This window comes from Arachis hypogaea, chromosome 12 (genome assembly GCF_003086295.3).
Source record: "Arachis hypogaea cultivar Tifrunner chromosome 12, arahy.Tifrunner.gnm2.J5K5, whole genome shotgun sequence".
NCBI classification, from domain to species: Eukaryota; Viridiplantae; Streptophyta; class Magnoliopsida; order Fabales; family Fabaceae; genus Arachis; species Arachis hypogaea.
The window spans coordinates 117149092-117173432 of record NC_092047.1 but is presented as its reverse complement, the minus strand read 5'-3'; the positions used below and the strand labels follow the sequence as shown (position 1 = coordinate 117173432).

General features: G+C 33.6%; 3 protein-coding genes across 5 annotated transcripts; 2 read left to right on the top strand and 1 right to left on the bottom strand.

Moving 5' to 3' along the window:
* The first annotated feature begins 1812 nt into the window (after nt 1-1812).
* LOC112728656 (sulfite exporter TauE/SafE family protein 2) lies at nt 1813-3703 on the top strand. Of its 2 annotated transcripts, none has more exons than XM_025778884.2 (4): nt 1813-2669; nt 2765-2869; nt 2956-3084; nt 3178-3703. In XM_025778884.2, the coding sequence occupies exons 1-4, from the start codon at nt 1884-1886 to the stop codon at nt 3484-3486; spliced, it is 1329 nt and encodes a 442-aa protein (XP_025634669.1). In that variant the 5' UTR covers nt 1813-1883; the 3' UTR covers nt 3487-3703. The 2 variants fall into 2 exon arrangements, with proteins under 2 accessions (XP_025634669.1, XP_025634668.1); XM_025778883.3 differs by having other exon boundaries at nt 1818-2669; nt 2956-3102.
* An 800-nt stretch (nt 3704-4503) lies between these two features.
* On the bottom strand, nt 4504-9573 carry LOC112728655 (kinesin-like protein KIN-14C). Of its 2 annotated transcripts, none has more exons than XM_025778881.3 (17): nt 9385-9573; nt 9015-9263; nt 8731-8875; nt 8263-8351; nt 8054-8173; nt 7665-7868; nt 7182-7391; nt 7001-7075; nt 6709-6855; nt 6468-6603; nt 6255-6364; nt 5999-6160; nt 5698-5915; nt 5435-5516; nt 5218-5322; nt 5019-5123; nt 4504-4874 (listed from the first exon to the last, which is right to left on the bottom strand). In XM_025778881.3, exons 1-17 carry the CDS (start codon nt 9427-9429, stop codon nt 4710-4712), a joined length of 2367 nt encoding a protein of 788 aa, XP_025634666.1. In that variant the 5' UTR covers nt 9430-9573; the 3' UTR covers nt 4504-4709. The 2 variants fall into 2 exon arrangements, with proteins under 2 accessions (XP_025634666.1, XP_025634667.1); XM_025778882.3 differs by having other exon boundaries at nt 9015-9260.
* Nucleotides 9574-21687: 12114 nt separating this feature from the next.
* Nucleotides 21688-24118, top strand: LOC112728651 (protein HEAT-STRESS-ASSOCIATED 32). The gene is made up of 5 exons (XM_025778878.3): nt 21688-22008; nt 22112-22303; nt 22408-22621; nt 23385-23608; nt 23736-24118. Exons 1-5 carry the CDS (start codon nt 21886-21888, stop codon nt 23844-23846), a joined length of 864 nt encoding a protein of 287 aa, XP_025634663.1. The 5' UTR covers nt 21688-21885; the 3' UTR covers nt 23847-24118.
* The last annotated feature ends 223 nt before the right edge of the window (nt 24119-24341 follow it).

Here is a 24341-nt window from a genome sequence, read left to right as displayed (position 1 = left end):
GTCTCGAAAATAAAATATTCTATTATCCATATATATTTTTCAACGTTGATAAATTATAAACTGACTTATTTTAATAATTTAGATTTCTTAAAGAATTAAGTTTAATTTAAAATTATTTTAAAATAATAAGAGGATTTGTATTGAAAATTTCTATTTTCAAAGTGATTGAGCAAAACTCTAAGTTTATTGGAGTCTGACGAATAGATTACTACTATCCATTTGAGTATTTGACTCACCTAATATAAATTAATTTTGCAATCCTAATCTATCCTTTTAATTAATATGTAGAAAATAAATATGCAATTAATTAGCTAGTAAATATTTTAATCTTTTAGAGCAATATTTTTAGAGTATTATTTTTGGTACTTTTAAAAAGTGAATTCATTTAAAATTAAGTTTGTATTAAAGTTAGTTGATGAAATAAAACCAATATTATCTTAAAGATATGGTACACTTTGATAAAAAACTAATAAAATTTTATCATTCGTATAATTATATCTATAAAATAATTAAAAATAATATAAAATTTTGATTGAATTAAGACTAAAAATTAAAAAAATAAATTTTATTTTTAATTTTAAATTATTATTTATAATAAATGATTCCACAAATATTTATGTGCTATCTTATAAAATCTAAAATAAAATTATAATTAAAACTAGTATTAGAAATACTCTTACGTTCTAGTCTTCTGGTCATATTTATTTTATTCAATAAATTAAAAAAGGAATATCTAATATGAAAGTAAAAGATTTTTTCTTTTTCGACATTTAACAAATCCTAATTTCCTACGACAATTGAATTCAAAAATCAAAACCACTACTTATGTGCGGAATCAAATCGAGTAATATACCGGAAAAAGTCATTTGTCTGGCATTAACTTCAGAAAAGGAGCTTAGAAATATTTTTGAATTACAACGTATGTCCCTTCCCTCTACTCTAAATGGTTTTTGGAATCCCCCATCCATTGGTACTTTTAAGATTAATTGTGATGCTAGTTATTTTGGTTCGGGTGATAGTGTTGGTTTTGCTTGTGTTATTAGAGATTGTAATGGGAGCTGGCAAAGGGGGTGTTTGGGAATGATTGAGAGTAATAGTATTTTTCAAGGAGAATTGTTTGCTATTTGGAGAGGATATCTCTTAGCTTGGGATGTGGGTCAACGAGATGTTATTTGTGAGACAGATTGTGTGGAAGCATTTAATCTTGTTACTCAAGATGGTTTTGGGTTTATTGATCCACTGGTGCTCAAAATAAGAGATATCATGCATTGGAATTGGCGTGTTGACTTTCGTTTGATTATGAGAGATGCAAACACGGTGGCAGATACTATGGCAAAGATGGCGATGAAGTTACAACTTTCGCATGTGGAGCTTCTTTCACCTTGGGAGGAGTTTAAGAGTAGTCTTAAACGGGACTGTCCCTCTATTTAAGCAGTTCCTTGTTTTGTTTTTTTTGTTTTTCTTTGTTTAATTTATTTCAGTCACCAAAAAAAAAAAATCGAGTAATATAAAAGTTCCACGGTTTTTTACTTTAATTAGAAATTAATTTTTTTAATTCATATTTTTTTCTTCTTTCCAACACCATTCTTAATATCAAAATTTTACCCTTTATGATCAGCCATCCATTGTTGTTATCATTGACTTAAATTAAAAATTCTAAATCTTCTAAAAGATAAAGATAAAAAAAAGATTAGCTAATATTAATTTATACTATCCTTAACAGCAAAATCTTGTTTTAACTAATTTAAAGAATTCGGTCCAATATTGTTTATTTGTTTTTTACTCACTTGGATTCATACTCTTTATCATATGCTTCCTCTTCCTTTAATTGTGTCACTATATAAACCCCACAACACAGAAACCACACACCACTGATTCCAATCATGAACCACGCTTCTCTTTCATGCTTCCTTCTCATCTTCATCGTAGCCTTCAACTCTGCAAAATCACAAACAAGTTCGGTGGAGAAAATCTATGATGATAATGGATCACAAGAACATGCCAAGGTACCTTTATCAGGCCACATGCTTCTTGCATCACTCTTATGTTTCGTGGCTTCTTCCATATCCAGTGCTGGTGGGATCGGTGGTGGTGGCCTCTTTATACCGATACTCACCATTGTTGCTTCTTTAGACCTCAAAACAGCTTCGTCTCTCTCTGCTTTCATGGTCACTGGAGGCTCCATTGCAAACGTTTTCTGCAACCTCCTCTGCACCACTAGTACTAGATTTGGTGGCAAATCATTGATTGATTATGATATAGCCCTCTTGTCAGAACCGTGTATGTTGCTGGGAGTGAGCATTGGAGTTATCTGTAACCTTGTGTTCCCAGAATGGTTGATCACTTTGTTGTTTGCCATCTTTCTCACTTGGTGTACCTCAAAAACTTGCATCAATGGGGTACTGCTTTGGAAGGCCGAGTCAGAAGAGATTAGGAAGAAAGGGTTTGAGGGAGTTGAGAATGGGGATAATGCTGCTGATGAAGAAGGCCAGAGGCTAGTTCAGGAGAACAAACAAGAGATTGAAGAAGGGTTGAAGAGTCTTGAGCCTCTTCTTGCTGCTGAAGAGAATAGAAAATTTGGTATCCCTTGGTTGAAAGTGGGGGTGTTGCTTTTAGTCTGGTTCTGTTTCTTCTTCCTCTATCTTCTTCGTGGCAATAAATATGGACAGGTAACAGTTTCTTTCACTCTTTTTATTATAGCCATAGGCAATTTCGCTCTAGCAGATTTATTTAATCAGATACTTTGAATTGTGAAATTGTGCAGAGTATAATTCCAATGGAGGCATGTGGTGTTGGATTTTGGATCCTCTCATCAGTTCAAGTACCTCTGGCTATAGTTTTCACTGCCTGGATTGTGCTTAGAAAAGAAGTTAGTGAACATCACATTAGAATTTAGAATAGAAGCTTCTCTATTCAACTAAGTTACTCAACTTCCCTTGAAATTTGATTATGCAGGGTCCATGCCTAAGCAGAAGTGGGCAACCAAATAAGATGATTTTTCCAGTGATGGCACTACTAGCAGGGATGCTGGGTGGTGTATTTGGAATTGGTGGTGGAATGCTCATAAGTCCACTTCTCATTCAGGTTGGAGTACCTCCTGAGGTAAATCTCACTTATGACATTAATTATGATTAATCTGAGTTCGGAGTTTTAATTTCGAATATATTGGTTGTGCAGGTAACAGCAGCAACATGCTCATTCATGGTGTTCTTCTCATCTACCATGTCAGCATTGCAATATGTAATGTTGGGAATGGAATACATAGAGACAGCAGTAACATTGGCCATAATATGTTTCATTGCATCACTCCTTGGGTTATTAGTGCTGCATAGAGCAATCAAAGAATATGGAAGACCATCCTTGATAGTATTTTCTGTTAGCTTAGTGATGACACTCAGCAATGTCCTAATGACTAGCTTTGGAGCCATGGATATTTGGAAGGACTACAAGTCAGGGAAATACATGGGGTTCAACCAACCATGCTGAATTTCAGTTTTATAACCTTAGTTTTTTTTTTTTTTAATTACATACATGGTACATGGAGTGCAATTTTGGACTTACTGAGAGTCACGGAAACAAATTACTAAGATAGATAATGTAGCCAAGCTTATGAGAGTGAAATTAATATGTAGCATAGGCTTGACTGCTATTATATTCTGACATGTAATATCCATGTGCAATAACATATAACAGCTTCCGGGAAGATGAATCACATGAATGTAACTTTGTCATTATTTCGTTAGAGAAATTCTTATTGAAGAAAAGAGAGTACAGTACCTAAACACAATTAAGAAAGAAGGGATGAGTAAATTCAAGAAATAGAAAAATTTACGTTTCTCGGTTCTGTTGCTCACAACAGAATATGGTATCTCAGATTCTCTTATTCTTTTTATATTCTTTTATTTTTTAAGGTTAACATATATTTCAAATTGATTATCATTTCAGTTCTTTGACGTTTGATACCATTTTACCCACATATCACTATTATCTTTTTATGTTGGGATACCTAAAAGTAGGCTATAAATTTTAGTAATGAATTGGAAAAAAAAGTTAATAGTCATATTTCTTTTTAAATTCTAACATTCAATTATTTCTTATAGGTTATTCATGTTAACAAGTCTTAACAGGCTTTATACATATTTTTATAAAATGTTAAAAGACTAGAAATTGTTATTCATTTTAATAATCTTAATCTTAATGGAAGGAATATTTCTTTAGATTAAATACTTTTACTAAAAATGCTCACGGAATTGACAGTTACTCAAATTCAACTCTATTAATATACACAAGTTCATGCCTTAGTATTTATTTATTTCTTATTTTCCTATCATCCGTATTCCTTTATTTATTCACAATTTTCTTCAAAACGAAGTTTCATCCCTCTTAGAAAAAAAGAGGCAGAAGAAAAGGAGTAAGGATTTGTGTTGTTCTATGTAGAGCTTTCCCTCAAGAACAATTCACAGGATGAAAGTTTTATTTTAAGAATGGTCAACACTGCTAAAATAATGAAAAGGTGACTATTATGGTCAGCTAAATGATACAAATCATTAGTACTTTCTTTTGGAGGCTAAATCTAAGCCTCTTTACAAACAAACTACACAAGCCCCATTTCTCTAAAATGTTACACTCTTACATCTATCAAAGCACCATGAAAGAATAGCATTTTTTTTTCCAAACACTAATATATAAATAACAGTTTTATTTTTGGGTTATGGATGATATGTGGCTGTCTGAGTTTGACGCCTTGGAACCCCGATTTCACACGCATTGACTCTGGCTGCGAAACGAAGCGAGCAAAGCGACTCGCTGGTTGATGATTGATCAGGTGCAATGTTGACAAACATCAATGTTTTTGAATCACCAGCAAGACATGGCTGCAAATGCACATGGATACAACATAGAAAGTTAAGTAGCATGTAACAAATTTAAGAATCATACCTATGTAGTATGGACATAGAACATAGAAATTTAAGTAGTATGGACATCTATGTAGTATGTAACAAATTTAAGAATCATACCTGAAGAAGGTATGTAAGTTTTGAATTCCTGAAAGGAACATGCTCTTCTTTCTTTGCCAAAGCGAATATTACATCACTCAAAGATGATAGACTTTTATTGATAGCCTGAATGTTGCAGCAAAACAAAATTAGTTACTATCTCTTTTTTATTACAAGCATTAATTACTGTTTTGTTGAACAATGCAAATCAAATTGATACCTGAGTTTCCTTCAACCGGTCCCCAGTTGCCCCACTCCTTGAAAGTCTTTCACTTCCAGCAAGATCAATCAGATTTAAGACACCTTGTACTTGTTGTTCAGTATTCTACACGCATCAGAAAATAAAGTATTAAGACAAAAAAACAGTACAAAGATTTAGAAGTGTGTCTCAGAATGAAAAATAAAAGTTTTATCAATGTGTATTAGGAGTCAAGTACCTCATTTATCCCACAAATACGCAAAGTGAAGACAAAATGGCTTCTAGATGAATGCTCATTCATCTGTGTCCTTCCCACAGACCTGAAAGAGGGCACAAAAATCTTAAGTTATAAGTAAATTGTAGAACAAGAACAAAAATGTATTATGTATATGAGTAGCTGGAACTTGGAAGAGAACAATATTTCATTTGCAATTCATGTGAAAGAGCACACAGGTTCTTGCATTATATTGGAGGATCCAACATATATAAACCAAACCATACCTGCATTGGGCAGCCTGTTTTAGGAGTGAGGAAATCTCGTTCACGCTACAAACATCCACAATGGTTAGGTCAGAAACGTGTGTGTTTCCGTTTGCATCATGTTTAATATTGTACTGCTTGCCAGAAACACCATTGTCTGTTCGTGTCTGGTCAATCCCACATGGCCTATTTGATAACAAATCCCGGATGGTCTCATTATATATTTCCAAGATTGATGCCTACAAATGTTAACAAAATATTTCAGCTCCCATTCATAGGTATAACCACATGAAAACCAGGACGAAGTATACTAGGTACCAACCTGCATTTTGTACTTCCAACCCTGATCTTTCAGAGATTGGCTTGTCTGGAATATCTGTTCCAGAGAACGTGGTATCAACCCTTTCAAATCTGGAGCATCAGGCCTGCCCATCATTGTATAAGTTTTGCCTGAACCCGTTTGCCCATACGCAAAGATACACACCTGCCATAACAAGCCATGATCCTCTTGTCAATGCAGTTTGTACCAAAAAGAAAAGATAAGTGTTGAGTATGACATGTCAAAGTAAAAAATCAACCTTGTATCCATCAAGTGCACTCTGCACCAGCTGGGATATCTCTAGGAATACGTCATTCTGAGAAGCGTCGTGATTAAACACCTTGTCAAATGTAAAAGGGTACTTCTGCCCTGTTGATCATCAACGATGGCATTGTTATACTTGTTTGGCAAGCATAGACACTAAGTGAAAATCATAACAGAGAGAATGGTGCAAAGAAATTTGAGCATATACCATTTTGAACCAATTCAATTCCCCGGCCAAGTGATTCTGTTGATGTAGGGTAAGAAACGACCATATCAGTTCCTGTGCCGTCATCTGGTAGCAAAGGTCTCACCCGGCAGAACACGCGAATATTTCCTTTTAGCTCCTACAATTTGAAAATTAGAATAATGACCATTGGTTAGAATATATTGCCTCACAACTGAAGAGGGAATGTGGAGATGATACCAATTACTTGGCAAAAAAGTATTACCAGAATGGTGTTGTGAAGTTTTTTCCTCAGCTTATCTCCTTCAACTATTTGAGATTCTTTATCTGCTAATTTATCCTGCAGTTCACGTATGATTCTTTTCTGATCTTCAAACACTGTTCTTGTTTCTGATACAGACATATCAGCCATCTAAAAGAAATAAAATAGATGTTAGCATCAAATCTAGTAATCAAATGAGGACTATATATATAAATACCATTTAATTATTTCCGATAAAATTTTAGCAAAGCCACAAAGGTAAGAATATGTGATACATATAAGTCAATTGCCTTACCTTTAACTTCTCCCTTTCAGTTGCCAGGTGCTGCTCGAGTGTGAATATTCTCTCCCTTTGAGAAGAACAAGTCTCCTATAAAGAAAGCCCACTCTATTATGATATTGTGACTTATGGTCACAGGAGTGCACATAATTAATAAAAAGGATAAAAAATTACAAAGCTGGAAATCTGTACAAACCTCAAGGGCGTTTGTTTTATCTATCAAGGAATCCAATTGTTTACATGATTCCCCAGTAAATTCTTTGTACTTTGCTACTTCTGCTGTTAAATTCTTTACTTGCTTCTGTTGACAATCACGGTCATCTCTGATTTGTTTTAACTCCTCACGAAGACATTTTAGTTCATTTGCTAATTTTTCTTTCTCATTTAGAGCTTCACTCTGTGAAGCCTGAAAAACCAAATATGAAAAAGGGAGTGAACAAACTTTAGAATGCTATACAAAGACAACAACTGGAAGCTAATGCCAATAATTGAAAAGCACGTAACAGCGTAATGCTCAAATCAAAAGTATTTCCTATTTTCACAATAAGATTTTATGACATGTTAGGAATCAGAGTACAAGTTGAATTCCAGTGCCATCATGAAGAACGATGCCAGCACAGAAAACAGCATAACTGCATTAGCAGGTGAAAGAAAGAAAGATCAGACTGAAAAAACTTACTTTAAGAGTCGCCAACTCATTCTGCAGTATCTTATTGTGACCTCTAGCAAGACTAAGGCTTTCAACAGCAGTTGCTTTCTCTGTTTCAAGTTTTCTCTGTGCTTCCTTAGCTGCTTCAAGATCTGACTGAAGACGACTATTGTACTGCTGCAGACTCATATTGTACTCCTGTGATCTTTTGTACAAGTCCTCATTTGAATTTGCCTGCAAAACTCAACAGTTTCAAAGAAAAAATGATAAATAAATAACAATGAGGGAATCACCAGGAATCAAATAACTGACTAGCATTATTAAATCAAGTGAGGAATAACCCAAGAGAAATATTTTTGCCTGACATATTTGACCAGTTTATCAATGACTATCTTTTCTAGAATATAGCACAGTATTACCTTTCGCTCAGCAGCTGATTTCTCGCCCTGAATCCGCTCAAGCTCAGTGGATTTCTCTTTACAAACTTTCTCAGCCGCATTCCTTGCTTCCTTTTCTTCTCTATAACGATTATCTGCTTCCTGGTTTTAAATCCAAGAAAACTTAGGCCATTAGGCAAGAGGGGCAAAAATAGACTCTTCAATTGGGATATTCAACCAGGCATTCTTACCAACTTATCTGATTCTTCCTTTGCAATTCTCTCTTCTAAATCAGAGATTCTCTTGTTCAATTCCTCCATCATATTCTTCAACTCAATCTCTGAGAAAAACATGAGTATTTAATGAATAAATGGTTGGTCTAATGGTATCAATTTCTTATAACATGTCAAAGGAAATGTAAGTACTATGTAGACTTTTAGAAAAAGCAGCCAAAGCAACAAGGTAGAAAATTGAAGCTTTCTTCAACATCAAATTTTGTTAGGAATTTGAAATCATTAGACAGTTATACTAAAGAAAGACATCCATATTCACGGATAATACTCTGCATCTTGGATGCCACAGCGTAATAATAGTATAATTCAAAGAAGCTAGCATTCAACCACATATTTAACAAAAATCAGATATTTTCAACAACACATCCAATCAACTTATCAGTTGTCACCGAAAAAGTCCACATAGTCAAGAGAGAAACACAATACCAATATCATTGCACTTCTTCTGAGCTGCCTCTAGTTCAGAACCAAGCCTCTGCTTTTCTTGGGCATCTCCTTCTTCAATTTTCTTAAACCAGCGAACGCAAAGCTTAAGCCGCTTTATCAGGTCAGTCATCTGCTCCATCTTTTTCTGCAAAACGAGTTGGGAAAACACTATGAAACTAAAACACCAGCATAACAACAACCACCTAAGTACTTCAGCAAAAAAAAATTGTCCAAATAAGATCCACCGCCCAGATAACACAAATTCATTAAGATTGTCAAAGTACCTTATTATCATAAGGATTCCCCTTCTTCATCTTCTCATTCAACAAGGCCGCTACGTCCTCCTTGGTGAACTCAATGGTATCACACTCAGAGGGTTCGGCGCTTCCGGCCTCACTTGCGGCATCCGTGCGGTTGTTAACGGAGGAAAATGGCGTCCTTATCCTACCTCCAGTGGCTCCTTGTCTCTCCATCTTGTCAGCTCCGATCCTTCGACGCTTATCCGAGAATAATTCTTCTGAACCCACCTTCTTCTAAAATAAAACAAACAAAAAAATCCGAAGAAGAAATTGCCTTAGATTCGAAAATTATTATCACTATCAGTGAATGAAATCGATGCTGAAATTAGATGAAAGGGGGGAAATGGGGACTTACGTGAGAGGGGCTGCGAGGAGGCCTGTTCTGGTTTCGAGAAGCCATGTTTGGCTTCGGAAATGGTCGGGTCAATTTGGGAACTTAGGGTTTGTGGGAAAGGGAAGACGAAGAGAGCGGGGTGTTGCGTTGTGTTGTGGATGGAGCGTGAAATTTGAATTTGGGTGTGGCGCGGTTAACTCACCCAGTTGATCTAATCATCTACGATAAAATAAAATAAAGAAATAATCCTTTTTTTTATAAATTCAAATTTGAAACTAACGGTTATCTTCCTCGTAACAAAAATCGTCTTTTTTATTTTTGCTAAGGCCCACACAAGGGTGATTTGGTACATTCAGCCCACCCAAGTTTTGCAATTTGCATAGAGTGGGCAACTAGTTATTTCAAAATCATAGTTAATTCAATTTCTATATGAGCATGAAAGAAAATTATGATCAAAACAAAAAATTAGTAATAACTAGAGAAGTGCCCGTGCGATGCACGGGTATCATAATTATAATGAAAAATATTTAATATTAAAATATTATTAGATTAAGGACTTGATATAGACTTTTATTTATATATATATATATAAAATTAGATCATAAAAATAAGAATATGTGATTTTACTTTTTAAAAAAAATTACAAAAATAAATAAAATAAAATAAAAATATGACTTAATTATAATAAATACATTATAATATAATTATATAATGAAGTTGTGAACAAAATAATTTAATATTAAAGTCTCATATAAAAAAAAGTTTACGAATCAACACAAATACTAAAAAAATCTAAAGCTAAAATACAATTCAATTTGCATTATAATAATAAAGTTATTTTTTTTTTCAAATAATGAAAACTATACAGAATAATCCCATAATTTTCATTATTTTTTAATTTTTATATTTGTTTCAAAACTCTTATGTACTAAATTCATTGTTCTTTTTTAATTTTTCTCCTTTTTAAGACAAAAAAAAAAAAAAACCTTTTAAAAACTTCGATATCAAAAACTCAAATGCTGAAAAACAGTTTCAAATAAAAAATAATAAAAATAAATAATCATATTCAATCAAACAAAATTGCTATAAGATGAAAATGATTATCCTTTTTTAATCTTCAATATGACTACTTGGACATATAAACATGAGATTAATTTTTATCAATTTTTTTCTTTAAAAACGAAGAGTAAATATTCTGACACATCAAAACTAATAGGGTATGTTCTTAAGAAGATTACTTCTTATTATCAGTTATTATTTTTTTTTATTGAAAAAAGGTCTAAAACCATGATATTTAGATTCAAAGCACTTACTAAAAGACACGAACAAAGTGAAAAGTAATTTCACAAACTATATGTATATAACTTTTATTCAAAAGAGTCGCAAGATACCAAAAATATTATAAAAGATTGGCATAAGTATCAAATCAGAAGGAAGATGAGAATGAAATTTGAGTTTGTGATTTAAATAAAAATATGTTAACCAACTACCGTAATCCATAAAAAAAAGGATTTAACCATCTATCTTCATTACTTCAAAGAAATATGCTTATATAATTATGAAAAAATGACAAAATATATCGTGCATTGTCGCTGTATGTGAACAAAAATAAATAAAGCTAAGTATCACATCATGCAATATTATTAAAGACCTCTGTTAAATACTACATTTAAACTTTATAGTACTGCTGTTGGGCATCAAACTATTGTTTTGAATAAGCATTATAGTGCTTTTTTTATTTGATTAAGAATTATAATACCTCTTTTTTTATTTGACCCTTGATAATGTAACAAATAATTGTTCCAACTTGTATGCTTTGCAGAACTCTTTCTAACCATTGTCAAACTTGATATTACCTTATAAACAAGATGATAGTTTTAATGAAATAATATTGTTGCTATTAAGTCGAAAAACTTTAACAAAAAGCAAGGCTTTATGTGAAAATTGTTTACCAAAAAGATCAATATTTTTAAAATATTCTAATTAATAAAAATGTATAAATTCCTTATTAATCATACCTTGAGAAATACTAAAAAAAAAGATGTTAGAGAAATATTTATTTAATATTAATTAATAATCATATTTATTATAATTATTATTATTAGTAGTAGTAGTAAACAAAAGATAATATGAGAGAAAGGGTTTCTTAATTTTTTAAGCTGATTCAAAAACTGATAATTACACTAAGTCATAAACTGATAGTTACACTAAGTCATCAATATCTCCATAAAAAGATGTGAACTATGAAGTTAAGAACTCGACGAGAAGGAGATTCCATAAGAATTTGGTATGCATTGTTCCTGTTAGGTGGTTCCAACTTCCAAATGCCCTTTTAATTGATTAGAAGAATTTAAAGGCCCATTTTAGGGCTATTATTGAAGTGTTTTAAGTTAAAATGATTCAGTTAGTAATTATTAGAGGACCAATTACATCTATCTATACTTTATTAATATCAAAATAAAGGTGCAAAATTAAACATGTAAAAAAATGTGTAAAATTAAGTTAAAAGTGAGCGATGTTGGTATGGCTATGCTATAGAATCCATATCAACCAACCTAGAAACACATCTAAGAATGAGATGTAAAATTAATCATGAAAAATAACAACAAAATTCTTATAATTATTACTACTCTCTAGCCACCAAGCTTAGTTTTTTGTATTTACCATAGCAACAAATAGTATTAAAGCTTGTGGCACCCAATAGACAACAAAAGTACCCCATTCCAAAAATCATAAACAGAGTAATGATATCCAAAGAAAAAAAAATAATTATGTAATACTTTTTTCTCAAAAAAAAAATCAAGAATCGATATAAACCTAATCAACAATGAAATTTAGATTCTTCCAAAGAACCATCACACATAAATATGAAAAGAGCCATAGTTGATGAGAACTAATCATTGAATTAAACTTACTCATTATTCATGATGCTCCCTAATATATCGTGATAAATACTCTGTTACTCTATCTAGTTATGTCAATCTAAAGACAGCCTACATTAAAAATTAGAGACCAAGAAGCATCTTATCAGGACCAGAATTAACACTAAGTTCAAAATCAGAAGAAAATAATGAACAATAAAGAACATGAAAAAGAAAAATTAATGAATAGCAATTATGAAAATACCTTATATATAATATGTTCAAGATAGTAGTGATACTAACATTTACATCACTATTAGGAAATAAATCAAAATTTAACTCCAACACCTCCATGCGTAAAAAAATTCTTCAAACAAATACTAAAATTGAGAAGCAATAAAATTAGGCCATTCCTCAAAGAGATTGGAATTTAAAACCATCAAGTTTGACCTTTTGTCTTTCTATAATCAACTAATGAAATTATTAATATCATATAAAGGGTCAAATGAATTTGGAAAAAAAAATCGAAAAAGCAATAAAAGGGAAGCTAGAAACTTGATAACCTACATTATCTTATGCAATTTTCAAATAAATATATTATGTGCCAAAAATTGGTCAAAAACAGATTCAACATATAATCAATTATTCTGTTGAACTATTTTAAGTTGTATTATATGACATTGCCAAAAGATAACTTGGTATGATATGTCTTAAATATTAACCGAAAGTTATTGCTACAACTCCAACCAATAAACAAATTATTTTTCACAACTGTGGTAAGTAGTTTCCATGTCTAGCTAACCACCGGAGAAGACAAAAAAAAGTTAAAGGCTTATTTGGTAATTTTTGGGACTTTGGATATACTGTATAGATATCAAAATAGTAATCAAGGCAAATACTTACTTGAAAGTTATACACGAAATAAAGAAAAACTAAAAGCACCAAGAATATTTTCTAGACACTATTTTAATTATGTAAAAAAATAAAAAGAAAAAAAGAGATGAACGTGGATTTTTGTTCAAAAAGAATTAAGTTTATAAGTTAAACAAACTCATAAACATAGTCCAAAAAGACTCATAATCATTAAGGACAGCCAAAAAAATAGAATTCAAGAAAAAACAGTCTATGAATTTATGATGAACAAACCATCCAAAGTTAAGACTTAAAAGAAAGGCATTAACCAATCATACCAAAAGTAATTAGTATCACCATTTTATTTTCTAGACTTGAAAGTTGCAGGACAATAATAAGTGGTTCAATCTCGACCATGTCAAAAATGGGAATTTAGTTCATCAACAAATTTTCTAAAGACGGTGAATCTAAGCATAGTATGTCTATAATTAATATTTGATGATTAAAATGGAGTGTGTTCGTTGCCATATATACAACATAACTTAGACTTATTTCACTTCAAAATCTTATTCAAATGCATAATATAAAAATTGTAGTCCATAGGATAATACTATTTTCACAAATAAGCTTTAATTATGAATGAAAAGATATATACGTATAATATCTCAGATACAGCGATAAAGGAGAATTTTCTCTAAAAAATTAACCCAGTTTTAGAAGGAAAAAGACCCAAAAATTGAGAATTGAAACTACCACCCTGAAGAGTGAAGAACATAGCCAAACTTGAGAGGAAGGAGGATAGATAAGGTAATAATAAGTAGAAGAATAATAATAAGCAAAAGCAAAAAATAAATTTAAGCAATTGAACAAATAAAAAACTAATAAAAACTCAATAGAGTGGGTGGATGCAAACCTTCCACAGTAGCTACACAGCAAGACCTTCTTTTGCCTTAGTTCCTAAATTACTCTGAAAATATAAAAGCCAAGACATCAAAAACTAAAGGAAAAATGAAAACTCAGGCACAATGTTCAGAGGAGTAGTGAAAATGTGGAATGAGGATGGTTTGATAATGGGGTGTTATTGTAACAAAGATCATACATTAAAAATTTGAAAAAAATCGTGAGGATGCCACGTAAGATTAATCACTATGGCATAAACCTTCTTTTAAAGGATTGTTATAGGATAATAAGTCTCTTTGATGTTTATTTAAAGCAAAAAATATTTTTTAATAATTAAAAATTAGTAAAAAGACTTTCACCACTTGTTTTTTCATTGTGAGTTTACTTGACAGATATGGTGTACATAGTTATTTGACTATGGTAAATTGTAGACTATTTTAGGGACAATTAAACAACACTTTGAGAGCTGAACATGAACGACAGTAAAAAAGGAGGAGAGTAATAGGTGGCTAATTGATATTTTTGTTATTATTTGGCACATATGAATAGAAAAAGAATAACAAAATCTTGAGGAGTCAAAGAAGCAGAAATTGCGGAAGTTATTAACAAGTCATTTATGAGCTATAAAGAGTAAAACGAAGTTGATCATAATAATTGTTGATGGTAATGAATATGGATTAATTTTTATACTTACTATTTAGTTTTTTTGTTCTATTATTGTTCCATTTTATTGTGTTGAACCTTTTTACTTCAAAAAGAATATGACCGATGAATCTTTGTAAAATTCGAATTTGCGAAAAAAAAAAAAAAAGACTAATAACTGAAACATCATCATTTTCTAGTACTAAATCTAGTATAAATCATGTTAGTGTAACAATGAAAGTTTGGTTCCATCACAGTTTGCAAATGTGGAAGATGGTGACTGTTATCACAATCTCATAATTAGCCAAATTTATGTGTTTCTTTATTTGATAGTAATGAAGATTTATATTCATCCTTTTTCTGTTAAAAAAAATGGGATTATGTTTGGTATATTGATAAAAATAAATGATACAAATATTTCAAAAACATATTTATGTATAAAAATTATAAATAAAAACAGCTAATCAATAGTTTTTTACTTTTTACATATTTTTTTGTAAGATTGTATCAATCACACAATGAGTATTGACTTTTAAATTTATTTATTTTCGTAAAAAATAAAAACACAACCACTTAAATAAAAGGAGAAATCATGCGTGTGAAATACACTTTTCTTTTTCTTTTTAAGTAATTATTTGAGGAGCTGTTGAAATAGTTTATGTAACAAAGTGACGGTTAAATTATTCAAACTTTTTCACTCACAAATCATATATATAAAATATCTAATTTGAAAAAGAAAAAGAGTTGTGGATGATATTTGGGACCAAAATACATACAAATTATATTATCTTTATACAAAATCCTAATTCAAACTTCACGTGACAAGTACATGTCAATAATTTTTTGTCAATACTTCAGTTATGAGTTATGAGCAAAAAGGAAGAGGAGGTAAGATATGTGAAAAGGAAAAAATAATTGTTCATGTACATTTCTTTTCTATGAATCGAAATGTTTGGCGAAATGATAGGCATTGTATCTGAAACATTTGGTAAGTGAATGATTAATTGGGGCTTTGTTGCCTCTTCTCTTCCCTTCTTGAAGCAGTGACAGAAACATAATAGGCAACATTGAACAATGCATGAATAAAACACAAAATCCCTCCGATGGATAGAAACCGATTAGGGGTAAGTATGGTTTTGGTCCTTAAAGTTTTTCACCAAAATCGAATCCGTCCCTCATATAATTTTTTATTTAAAATGATCCTTAACGTTTTTTTCGTATTAAAATCGTCATTTTTAATAATTTTTTTATATTATTCCTAAACTACCCATATTCCTATTTTAATAATAAAAATTATAAAATTAAAAAAAAAGAAAACGCGTGTAAAGCATGTTGGGGGGGGGGGGGAAGAAAAGGGTATACGAAGGGGGAGGAGGGGAGGGGAAGGGAAGAGGGGGAGGGGGAAGGGGAAGGGGGGAGCGGGACGGCGCCGGCGCCGGCGAAGCTTGAAGCTGCCGTCGCCGTCGCCGAAAGAAAGGAGAGAAAGGGATACAGAGAAGCGGGGGATCGGGAGAAACAGGGAGGAGGGGGGAGAGAAGGGGTCGTCGCCGCCGCCGCTCCTCGTCGCTCCTCGCCGACGCCACTCCTTGTCGCTCCTCGCCGACGCCACTCCTTGCCCTCGTCTCGAGCCGTTTCTGCTCCTCCTCCTCGCCCTCGTCGTCACCGCCGTGACCTCCTCGTCGTCGGCTTCCGCTCTGCTGCTCTTCACCGCCTCGCCGCTGCTCCTCGCGCGCCTCTGCTTCTTGCTTCGATCTCTGTTTCTCCTTCTTCTGCTTCTTGATTTGTTATTTTGTTGAATCTGATTTGATTTGTTGAATTATTGTTGGTTTTGTTCTTGTTGAATCTGATTTCATTTCTGAATTGTTGGTTTTGTTGATTTCTGAATTTAGTGTTGGTGTTAGTTGGTGTTGGTGTTGTGTTGGTGGTGGTGTTTGTGGTGGTGGTGGTGGTGGTGGTGGTGGTTGCGGCGGCGGTGGTGGTGGTGGTGGTGGTGGCGGTGGTGTTGGTGTTGGTGGTGTTGGTGTTGGAGGAGGTAATTGTGTTAGTAGTGGTGAGGGTATTTTTGTCCAAAAAAAAATAAAAGAACGATTTTAATACGAAAAAAAACGTTAAGAACCATTTTAAATTAAAAATTAGATGAAGGACGAATTTGATTCTGACAAAAAATTTTAAGGACCAAAACCATACTTACCCCAAACCGATTATTTGATATCCCACAAGATTCTCTTGATCTTGAGTTGGCTAATGTGCCTATGATGAACATCGAGAATGCAACCCCTAATACGATCCTGCAATAAGAATGATAATCATTCACATCAAGTTTAAAGTTTATGGCATAGAATTGAAGATTAAAGTGAAATGAAGGGCTATTAACTTACCAAATGCAAATGCATCTTCCAAGCAAGTGAGCAATTGCATGTGCACACACCAACATAAGAATAAAGATTGAGCCAGGATTGTTGCCAATTATCTCATGTGTAGGAATGGCAAAATTTTCTGAGACGTGGGCATTCCTGCGGGGACTGTTCTGAATGGGGATCCGATTGTAGGGAATTTTTTTCGCGGGGATGGGGATGGGGGACAAAATTCCCCTGAAGCAGGTGCGGGGACCCGAGCGGGGATCCCCGTCCCGTCCCCGCTATTCCCTGAAATTTATGAATTTCTTAAATTATCCTTAATAGTTTATTTCTCATATATGTTTTTTAGTCATTTCTCACACACATATATATATAGAAACCCAAAACTCCTAATCTTTATTTGCATAACCCTTCTTCAATTCAGAGATCTCTAAGGCTGTCCATACTCCATCCAACCTCTCTGCAGCCACCCCCTCGTTACCCTTCTCACCGCATCGTCACACCTCACCGTGCCATCACCCTTACCGCGTCATAATTTCTATTTGCGGCGTTCCTTTTCGTAACTCTGCCGTCGTGTCCATTCTCCTCTCTGTTGCCGCGTCTCCCACCTCGTCCACTACTTTGTCCTTTGGCTCGTCGTTGCGTCCCCCCATTGCGTTATTTCGAAAGAAGTCACCATCGTGTCATTTAAATTTTTTGTATAAAATCTTGCAGTTTTTGTATAAGATAGATACTTGCAGCTCTATTCATATGAAAATTAATAATTAGTTAAAACTATTATGTAGATGGGGAATGGAGTCTCCGCGGGGAATGGGGCCCCGTGAGAATGGGGATGGGGAACAATATTCTCCCACGGCGGGGAATGGGGCGGGGATGGGGAGTAAATATGAGGGCGGAGATGGGGAGCAGGGAGGCATCCCCGCCCCCACCCTGCCCCATTGATATCCCTACTCCTGTGAGAGCAATTATTAGTTGTTATTAAGAGGGGTAAAAGCTGCTTTTACTTTATTCTTCTTCTTTTATTGTTTCCCTTTCTAATATTCCTTTCTTTCATGGAGAACAAGAAAACCAGAGGTTCATGAGCAAGGAAAGCTCAAATCCATGGGTATTGCTACTCAACTTCTTGGAACCAATATTGTTCTCTAATCTCTATACTTTTAGTTTTCATTATTTTCTGTAAAATACGAAAAAATCAGTTGGAGAAATGAGCTATGATAAAGTTGATTGGAATTTTTTTGAGCACACTCTTGAATCTTTTGGCTTTCCTTCTCTAATTATTCGGCTTGTAATGAATTGTGTTCAGGCCTCAAATCTTTCCATCCTTTGGAATGAGAATAGATTGGATAGCTTCCAACCTCGCAGAGGGCTCAGGCAAGGAGATCCAATTTCTCTGTATTTATTTGTTTTGTGCATGGAGAGATTGGCGTGCTTCATTTCCAAACAAGTTGACGAGGGTATTTGGGATGGTGTGGCTGTTTCTAGAGGGGGACCTAGAGTTTCTCACTTGATGTTTGCAGATGACCTCCTCCTTTGTTGTAAAGCGAAGAAAAGTCAAGTTCAGAATGTTGTGCACACCTTGGAGTTATTCTGTAAAGCTTCAGGTATGAAGGTTAACATTGAAAAATCTAAAGCTATTTGTTCTAGAAATATCTCTAATAGAAGGAAGGAAATGTTGTCTGGTGTTTCTCATATTCCTTTTACTAGTGACCTAGGCAAATACTTGGGGGTGAACCTTAATTATCCTCGAGCTGCTAGATCTATTTTTTCGGACTCTTTAGAGAAGATCAAGAATAGGCTGGCTAGTTGGAAAGGTCGGCTCCTTAACAGAGCAGGCAGGCTTTGCTTAATCAAATTTGTTGCTTCTTCTCTTCCTATTTATCAGATGCAAGTGACTCTTTTTCCTACTTCGGTTTGTCAAAAGATTGATTCTGTGCTTAGACAATTCTTGTGGAAGGGAAAGGTGGGGGAGCGTTGCTTAAATTTGGTCAAGTGGAGCAAAGTTGTCACTCCAAGAAAATATGGAGGCTTGGGAATTAGAGATACTCAATGCGTAAATTTTGCTTTACTCGGAAAGCTTGTTTGGCAATTATTGCATAATAAAGATAAGCTTTGGGTAAGAATTATGTTGGCAAAATATTTATCTGGGAGTTCTTGCTTTTCACCCAAATTTTCTAATAATGTTTCAAGCACTTGGCGAGCGATTTATAAGACAATAGAAAAGCTTCGTGATGGTTTTGATTGGTGTACAGGCAGGATGTCTCAATCCTTTTGGTATCATGCTTGGCGACCATGCGGAATGCTAGCTCCTTTGGTTCCTTTTGTACACATTTCTGATTCTCACTTGAAGTTAGAAGATGTCTGGCACCTTGGGCATTGGCGGTGGGATATTCTTTGCACAATGATTCCGGAAGAAGTTAAACTTGATTTGATGCTCTTTGATCCTATCAAGCAGGCAGGAGATAAAACAGGTTGGTTTTGGACAAACTCAAATACTCTCACCTACTCGACTAAAAGTGGGTATGAATGGCTATTGAAGAAGAAATTTGGCTGGAATGATAATGAAAATTGGCTTTGGCTTTGGCGCTTGAGAATACCGGAGAAGATAAAGTGTCTGCTCTGGCTTTGCCTCAACAATGGAGTTCCCACAGCTAGTTACTGGTTTCAAAGAGGTATTTCTACTTCTGATTTTTGTCAGAGATGTTATCTTGCTCTAGAGGATATTAACCACTTCTTTAGGACTTGCAAAAAAGCTCGTCAAATTTGGATTAGCTTAAATTTGGGAATGACCGCTGAGGACTCTAATTTGGATTTTGTGTCTTGGATTCGTTCTAACCTCAACAAAAATGAGTTTCTCTTTGCAGCGGCCTTTTGGTGGATTTGGAGGGATAGGAACAATGACATCTTCCACCAAGATGATCCATGGAGTAAGGAGAAAATTGTTCACTTAGTTAAACATGCTGCTCGAGATTTCTCTAATGTTGTTATCAACCAAAAACATATTATTCCTTCTTCTTTGAAATATAACTGGAAACCACCTCCAATGAATGTCTGTAAAGTGAACTGCGATGCAAGCGTTTTTGAAAATGAGCAATTAGCTGGCTTTGGATGTATTATTAGAGATAGCATGGGAATTTGGATAAAAGGTTGTTCTGCCAGTATACCTCTTTCTAGTGTTCTCTGTTGTGAGCTTTATGCTATTTGGAGAGGGTTGTTATGGCTTGGGATTGCGAGTGCAAAGAGGTCATATGTGAAACTGATAATCTTGATGCGTTTCTTCTTGTTTCGCGAGGCACAACCAGCATGATTAGGAATGACTCTGATCTGCTTGACAAAATCAAAGAAATGCTCCAACGCAATTGGACAGCTACTTTAGTGCTCATCCAGCGAATAGCAAACAGAGCGGCTGATTTAATGGCTAAGACTGCTGTTTTAAATAAGCAGGTGTATGTAGAGTGGTTATTGCCTTCTAATAATTTAGACATTATTATTAGAGAAGAGTACTACTCTTTTTCTTAGATCTTTTTTCTTTATGTTATGTTCAGTCACAAAAAAAAATTGAACATTGCATGTTCCAAGATATTGGTTTATTAGAACCCGAAAGAACCACTGTTTTTACCTTTTAGATATGACTTGATTAAAAAAATAAAAAATAATGGTAGTTATATATTTTTCACATATTTCTTTTCATATGAATTTTATTACCCTCTCATACTAATTCAATCGTGAAGGGCAGATATTTGACTTATTGGTGGTATGACTGGTATCTACAATTTATTTTATTGTTTCTTTAAATTAAAAATAAAAACACCCCCATGGCAATGAGTTTTATATATATATTATATGTGTGTATTACAATAGTTATTAAATAACGAGTGAATTGGTTTGTTTCATCTAAATATCATACTAAAATTTTTTATAGGTTAAGTACGAATTTGATTTCTAAAGTATAAGTCGAAAGTTTTTTTTGTTTTTAATCTTTTTTTTTTATACAAAATCGTATCTAAAATTTAAAATCGTTCTTTTTACTTAAATCTTAAAATATAGGATCAAATTATTTATAACAAAAAAATTATTAAAAAAAGGAGTGTTTCTGCTCCTATTAAGGGGAGAGGGAAGAAAAAAAAGGAAGAAGAGAAGAAGAAGAATCTGTCCACTATCCATCTTTACCTCCATTTTGGTCGTCAAAAATTTAAAATTAAGTTAAACCTTAGGAACAAGTTTAAAACCAAGTTAAATCTTAGGGACCATTTTGTATGAAGAAAAAGTTGGGGACTAAAAAATTTTTTGACCTATATCTTAGAAACTAAAATCCTACCTAATATTTTATAAAAAATTATAATAACAAACAAACCAGATATTTCAACAAAATTAAGTGTTATTGGTCAAGTAATTTATAAAGAAAATGAAGAATGGATAAGAAAAGAAATTTTTTTTTGTTTGGATGAAAAAAAAAAAACGTACAACTCATTAAATTTTATTTTTTTAATCAGAAAACAAAGAAAAAAAATATAAATATTAACATAATTATTAATTCATCCTTTAATTAGTAAAAAAATAAAAGATTTAAGAATATTAATATAATTTAATTTTATTATAATTTTTTTACTTTTTTAGTAAAATAAATTTTTATTTATTATATTTTTATTTTTTATCCAAAGTGTAAATGCAAAGTTCTATTGTCTAAAAAAGACCATGAATGAACACGTGGCAATATGAATAAACCGTGTTTCTAGAAGGAACTGCATCCTTCTTTCAGCTCCGAGAAGGAACTCAATCACGATCACAATCAGCATCCATTTCCATTTGGATATTTGCAGAGAGAAATTCGATTCAATAATTAATCCCAAAAGAATCCATCTTCAATTCCCCGCTTCCTCTCTTTTGAGTTCTCATCTCATCGCGAAAGAGAAATGTCAGCGTACAGATGGAAGAGCTTCGAGGAGAACGAGGACCGCCCCTCCAAGCCTCGCCGCTACGGCGTCACCGAGATGAGAAGCCCTGATTACTCTCTCTTCAACCACAATGTTCTTCAGGTTAACATTATCATGCATTGCACTGCATTGCGTGCCTCTAATTTAATTATATAAGGCTTAAGTGGAGATTACATTAATTAATCAATTAATTGATTAATTTTAGGATATATTTGAATCAATGGGAGAGTACGTTGACGGATTGAAGTTTTCTGGAGGGTCTCACAGCTTGATGCCAAAGTCACTTCTCAAAGAAGTGATCGACATGGCTCATCACCATGATGTGTACGTTAGCACTGGTGATTGGGCTGAGCACACCATTCCCAAAGGTCCTTCTGCTTTCAAAGATTTTGTTGAGGTTTGAGTCTGAGAATTCTCTCTATTGGTTTCTAATTAGCTGTTTGTTATTGTTGTGCTAGGTCAATAATAATTTGCATGATTTATTGCTGTGACTTGTGACAGGAATGCAAGCAGATGGGTTTTGACACAATTGAGCTCAATGTGGGCTCACTTGGGATTCCCGAAGAGACTCTTCTCAGATTTGTCAGATTGATTAAGAGTGGTGGCATGAAAGCTAAGCCCCATTTTGAGGTCAAGATTAAGGAGTCTGATATTCCAAGAGGTCCTTATAGGGCTTTTGGGGCTTATATTCCTCCTTCAGCGCCCAGATCATCTGGTAACCATATTTATATGCGCGCAAGCGCGTGTGTGTGTCTATGATTTATGTTTTTATAATTTTATCTTGAGATGTAAACTTGTCCGATACCTGCTCATTCTACCTCATAATTAAATGGAAGCTCAGCTTTTACCTCATAAAATGGTTAACTCGTATCTTTTTGGAGGGAAAAATAAATATAGCATGTCTCTGTTTTGCTCTATGCTCTTCCTTTTCTAATTTTGCTGAGTACAATGAGTTGAAATGAAATGAAATATTGAAATTCAGAATGTCTGTGAGTTCAATTTGGATGATAAATTGTCTTTAAGCAGATGAATGAATGCAGATAATAAGATAAGTTTTTATTCATTTAATTTTTCTTTTCTTAAATTTCAAAGTTAGAATGTGTATGAAATCAAAAGGATGATGCAGAACATATTTTACCATGGTATTATCATCTTCCTCAGTAATTTGAATGCTGTATTAGAAAGCAGTAGCTTGTAGTTACTGGTGGTGCACATGGTATCAATCCTTTTGGATTGAGGGCTATTTGAGCATATAATGTGGATGTCAATTGGATAACCATCGTGATCAAATTTGAAAAATAAGAGTTTGAGTGTTGAAGTGAAGTTTATACCAAAATCTAAGGGTGATATAAGCGATGTAAGTTGTAAGGGCAGAGTATGATGATATAAATGTTCTGTACTTGTTAATGACACACAAACACCCAAAATCACCATACAACAAAATATTAGTTTGACTTGTGTTGAAACTTTTGCCACAGAATTTGTGGAAGATGTGGATCTCTTGATCAGAAGGGCTGAGAGATGTTTGGAAGCCGGTGCGGACATGATAATGATTGATGCTGATGATCTTTCCAAACATGCTGATAACATGCGCGCAGACCTTATAGCGAAGATCATAGGGCGGCTTGGGATTGAGAAGACTATGTTTGAAGCATCAAATCAGAGAACATCCGAGTGGTTTATCAAACAATATGGTCCAAATGTAAATGAATACTCTCTACTATATGTTTATTTACATACCACATCTTCTATTGATATTAAGGGTTTTTTTATTCATTTTATTTTATTGGGATATTAAACATATACTATACCTCTTTGATATGTTTCAGGTGAATCTCTTCATAGATCACTCGGATGTTGTTGATGTGGAATGCCTCCGAGGGCGCAACTTGGGAAGAAATCATGCATCTGTTCTTGGTTCTTCATATTTCCTGTTCTGAAGGGACATGAATTTGTGTAGCACCCTGTACTGGACTTGTTTGTCAAATGTAGAAGTCATGTGTGTTTGTTATAGTGGGTATTAAAATTAAAAACATCTTTTAAAAAAAATGAAGAGTGAAGACTGAAAATTCAGGAGGGGAGATAGAAGCATTTGTAATATATTCTCCAAGGAATGCATTTCCCTACTTGATTTTGTGTTGGATTATTCGTACAATATATAGCTCCTAATGTGAAGAAAACTTGAAACATTCTGAAAGCGATAATTTCGTCATTTCTATTGTAAGTATGTGTTAGACTGCTACTCTACTAGAGTTGCCTTTTGCAATGTCATCATGTGCGCATGGCTGTAATTTGCTTTGGACTTCTATCTCATAATTATAGGCCAAATTAATGTGCATCAAGACAACCTCAAGTTAAACAAGGTGATGTGGGATAGGCATAGGATTACTCCCTGAAATTTTGATAGGTTAGTTATGAGTTATGACCTTTTAACT

What these genes read in the sequence shown, in the direction of transcription:
- LOC112728655 (XM_025778881.3), bottom strand. Translation starts at nt 9,429, where the DNA reads ATGGCTTCTCGAAACCAGAACAGGCCTCCTCGCAGCCCCTCTCAC. An exon ending in AACTTCACAACACCATTCTG is followed by an intron (nt 6,604 to 6,708) that starts GTAATACTTTTT and finishes TTCAAATTGTAG; the next exon opens with GAGCTAAAAGGAAATATTCG. An exon ending in AACTTACATACCTTCTTCAG is followed by an intron (nt 4,875 to 5,018) that starts GTATGATTCTTA and finishes GTGCATTTGCAG; the next exon opens with CCATGTCTTGCTGGTGATTC.
- LOC112728656 (XM_025778883.3), top strand. Translation starts at nt 1,884, where the DNA reads ATGAACCACGCTTCTCTTTCATGCTTCCTTCTCATCTTCATCGTAGCC. An exon ending in GGATTGTGCTTAGAAAAGAA is followed by an intron (nt 2,870 to 2,955) that starts GTTAGTGAACAT and finishes TTGATTATGCAG; the next exon opens with GGTCCATGCCTAAGCAGAAG. An exon ending in AGGTTGGAGTACCTCCTGAG is followed by an intron (nt 3,103 to 3,177) that starts GTAAATCTCACT and finishes TTGGTTGTGCAG; the next exon opens with GTAACAGCAGCAACATGCTC.
- LOC112728651 (XM_025778878.3), top strand. Translation starts at nt 21,886, where the DNA reads ATGTCAGCGTACAGATGGAAGAGCTTCGAGGAGAACGAGGACCGCCCC. An exon ending in TCAACCACAATGTTCTTCAG is followed by an intron (nt 22,009 to 22,111) that starts GTTAACATTATC and finishes GATTAATTTTAG; the next exon opens with GATATATTTGAATCAATGGG. An exon ending in TCAAACAATATGGTCCAAAT is followed by an intron (nt 23,609 to 23,735) that starts GTAAATGAATAC and finishes GATATGTTTCAG; the next exon opens with GTGAATCTCTTCATAGATCA.